The following is a 3,009-nucleotide window of genomic DNA, read 5'->3' as shown; positions in this document are numbered from 1 at the left end:
GGGGACCCGTTTGGGCTAGGACGGATCGCGGTGCATGCTTAGTTCGATCCCGCGATCCGTCCCGAGCCCAGATGCCGGAAAAAGTTGGGTTTTAGTGAGTATGTCGGCTAGTCAGGTCGACGAGTCTCACATACCCCGCGTTCCTGTCCCCACAGGACCGGGGACCCATAAAGGCGTTTCCCAACTATAAAAAAAAAAAAAAAAAAGGTTAGATTGCGCTCCCGGGCAGACCTGAACTCGGCCATTTCATGCTCAGTAGTGCACAAGCAGGAAGCCAAAGTGCGGGCCTCAGCAATGTTCCAATGATCGAGGTGGGAGCCCCCACCGGGGAGGTGGTCGTGCCGGTTGTGCCTTTTGTGGACGGTCTAGCCGACGATGGCGATGACGAATATATGTCTACTGGGACTGAAACCAGCACGGCCACGACGGCCACAAACAAGAGCAGGAAATGAAGAGCGAAAGCGGGCTTTCCTTCTACCTCGGAAGCAAATAGTGCCAGGAAAGCAAGGCGCACGTTATCCGCGGAAGAGCGTGAAGACGCAATTCAGCAGGCGGAAGCCACTATGGTGAGAAACTGGCGCCAAAACAAGGAGACCCCAGCAGCCAAATGCCTGCTAGGAATTAAGCCCAAAGAAGGGGATGGGACGGTAGACCTCAACAACTTCACCGTCGCCGACCTGGAAGAACAGGTAAAAAACGGGATGGCTCGCCTCAGGGAGGTGGCCGGATATAAAAAAGGGGTCAAAGGCACCACCCAAAAGACACTCAGAGAAATTGCCGTACTATCCGAAACGGCAGTTAAGATAATGAAAAAGAGTCTACTAACGAGGAGATCCGCCGCATCCAGGCCTCGAATGACAGGCTCAGGAAGGAAATAGATCTGCTCAAGAGAGAACTAGAAATCATAAAGAAGTCTGTAGCCCAGGAGAGGGGCGCCACTGACCCAACCCGCACAGGCCAACCTGAGCGAGGGGGGTCCGTGGTAGCCACGGAACCTTCCACAAAAGACAGAAAGAAAGGCGGGAGGAAGATAATATCCTCATCGTCATCCTCAGAAGAGGAGGACAAGGAGGATGCAGGGGCGGCTCCCCCCCCCAAACGTAGCCCCCGTCGGCAAGAGCGATGCCACCACCTCCCCCACCACCAACCACTGGGACGAGAAACACCGCGAAGGGAAAACCAACCGCTGAGTCGAGAGCCCCTCTGTGCGTCCTCTCTACGAGTGACGTTCAGTGGGACGCGTTCTTGAACGCGATGCTCGCAAGGGTTGACGCAAAAATCGACGCGATACAGGAGAGGCTTCTCCCCGAAAAATCGTGGTGACCCCCCCCTGAGCAGCGCCAAAGATACGGGGAGGAAGATTGTGCCAAGCACCATTGTTACCAGTGCCAAGGCCAACGAGGCGGCGAGCAAATCGGAGAGGAGGCAACCAGCCCCTGCTCCCGCCCCTGCCGCCGCTGCTGCACCACAGGCTCCTGCCAGCCAGGAGACCTGGGCGGTGGTGGTTGGGAGGAAAGAAAAGCGAAAACAGGCGAGAGAAACCGCTAAGGCTCAAAAGCCTGCGGGAAGGACACCGCAACCCATCAAAGCTGCAAAAGAAAACGAAAAGAAGAAGAAACACAAGATAAAGGTGCCAAACCGAGCGGCGATCGTCCTCACCGCAGTGAACGAAACGAAGGTCAGTGTGGCCGATACCCTTGCGAAGATCAGAGACAAAATCGATCTTCGCAGCATGGGCATCGCGTCACTACGACCGAGAAGGGCCATCACGGGGGCCATCATCTATGAGATCCCCGGGGATGAAAGCCAACCTAAGGCTGATGAGTTGGCGGCGAAGCTCAGACTAGAGCTTAGCGCCGAAGAAGTGAATGTGGCCAGACCGGTCAAGGCCGCTGAGCTTCGGCCGACCGGACTAGACGACCTAACGAACGGCCGGGATGTCGCGGAGGCAATGGCCAGGGTTGGCGGCTGCGGCGCCTGGGAGGTACAGGTCGGCGACATCAGACGCCCTAAGGGCGGCCTGGGGTCAGTCTGGGTGAGATGCCCCGCAGCGGCGGCCAAGAAGTTGGCGCAGGCAGGGAGAGTACAGGTGGGCTGGGTCATGGCCAAGGTCGAGGCCTTAAAGCCCAGACCCGCCCAGTGCTTTAAATGCCTTAGGGCCGGCCACACCATAGCGAACTGTGAGTCGGCGACAGACAGGAGCGGTCGGTGCTACCGGTGTGGTCGCGACGGCCACGTAGCTAGCCGCTGCGTGGAGGACCCGAACTGCCCACTCTGCGCCGACCTGGGCAGGCCGGCAGGACACAGGCTCGGTGGGCCTTCCTGCAACCCGCCCACACCTGAAAAGAGAGCAGCAACAAGACCAGGGAGCACCCGCGCCCCTGAAACTGGCAACAATGCCCCGCCAAACCCGCATGAAGGGAACGGGGCTGCTTTCGAGAAAAATGGCCAACCGACCATCGGGAAGGCGGGATCGAATTTCGATCCACGAACGAACGACAGGGAAGTCAGTAGCCGGGAGAAGGCGATGGACATGGAACTGTAATGGTCTGTCATCGCCTCCTCCAAACAAACGCGAACCACTCCGCCAGGGCACAGGACCTCTTGGTCCAAACCATGGCGGAGTGGAACATAGAGTTGGCGATAGTGGCCGAGCCCTACGCCGTCCCCACCATAGAAGCCAGGTGGAGGGGGGACACGGCGGGGCTGGTCGCTATCGTGTCCGGGAGCAACGATGCCGGGGCCTCTTTGGTCCCCGGTGAGAGAGGCGAAGACTACGGCGCCTGCCTCTGGGGTGGTCGGGCCTTCGTGGGGGTCTACGTGTCCCCCAACATCTCGCCCGAGGACTTTGAGTCCAAGCTGGACGAGATCGGGGGGTCGTCCGTCGGCTACGTCCGAATACTAACTGGGTCGTGGTTGCGGGCGACTTCAACGCAAAGTCCGCGGACTGGGGCTCCCCGGTCTCGGACACGAGGGGCGAGATGCTGGGGGACTGGCTTGTCGCGCTAG

The 3,009-nt window shown here is 59.1% G+C and overlaps 1 protein-coding gene across 1 annotated transcript; it reads left to right on the top strand.

The window, feature by feature from the left end:
- The first annotated feature begins 2,616 nt into the window (after positions 1–2,616).
- Positions 2,617–3,009, top strand: LOC113005456. Its single transcript, XM_026141063.1, has one exon. The coding sequence runs from the start codon at positions 2,617–2,619 to the stop codon at positions 3,007–3,009; it is 393 nt and encodes a 130-aa protein (XP_025996848.1).

This window comes from Solenopsis invicta, chromosome 4 (genome assembly GCF_016802725.1).
Source record: "Solenopsis invicta isolate M01_SB chromosome 4, UNIL_Sinv_3.0, whole genome shotgun sequence".
NCBI classification, from domain to species: Eukaryota; Metazoa; Arthropoda; class Insecta; order Hymenoptera; family Formicidae; genus Solenopsis; species Solenopsis invicta.
This window is presented reverse-complemented; position numbering and strand designations above follow the sequence as displayed.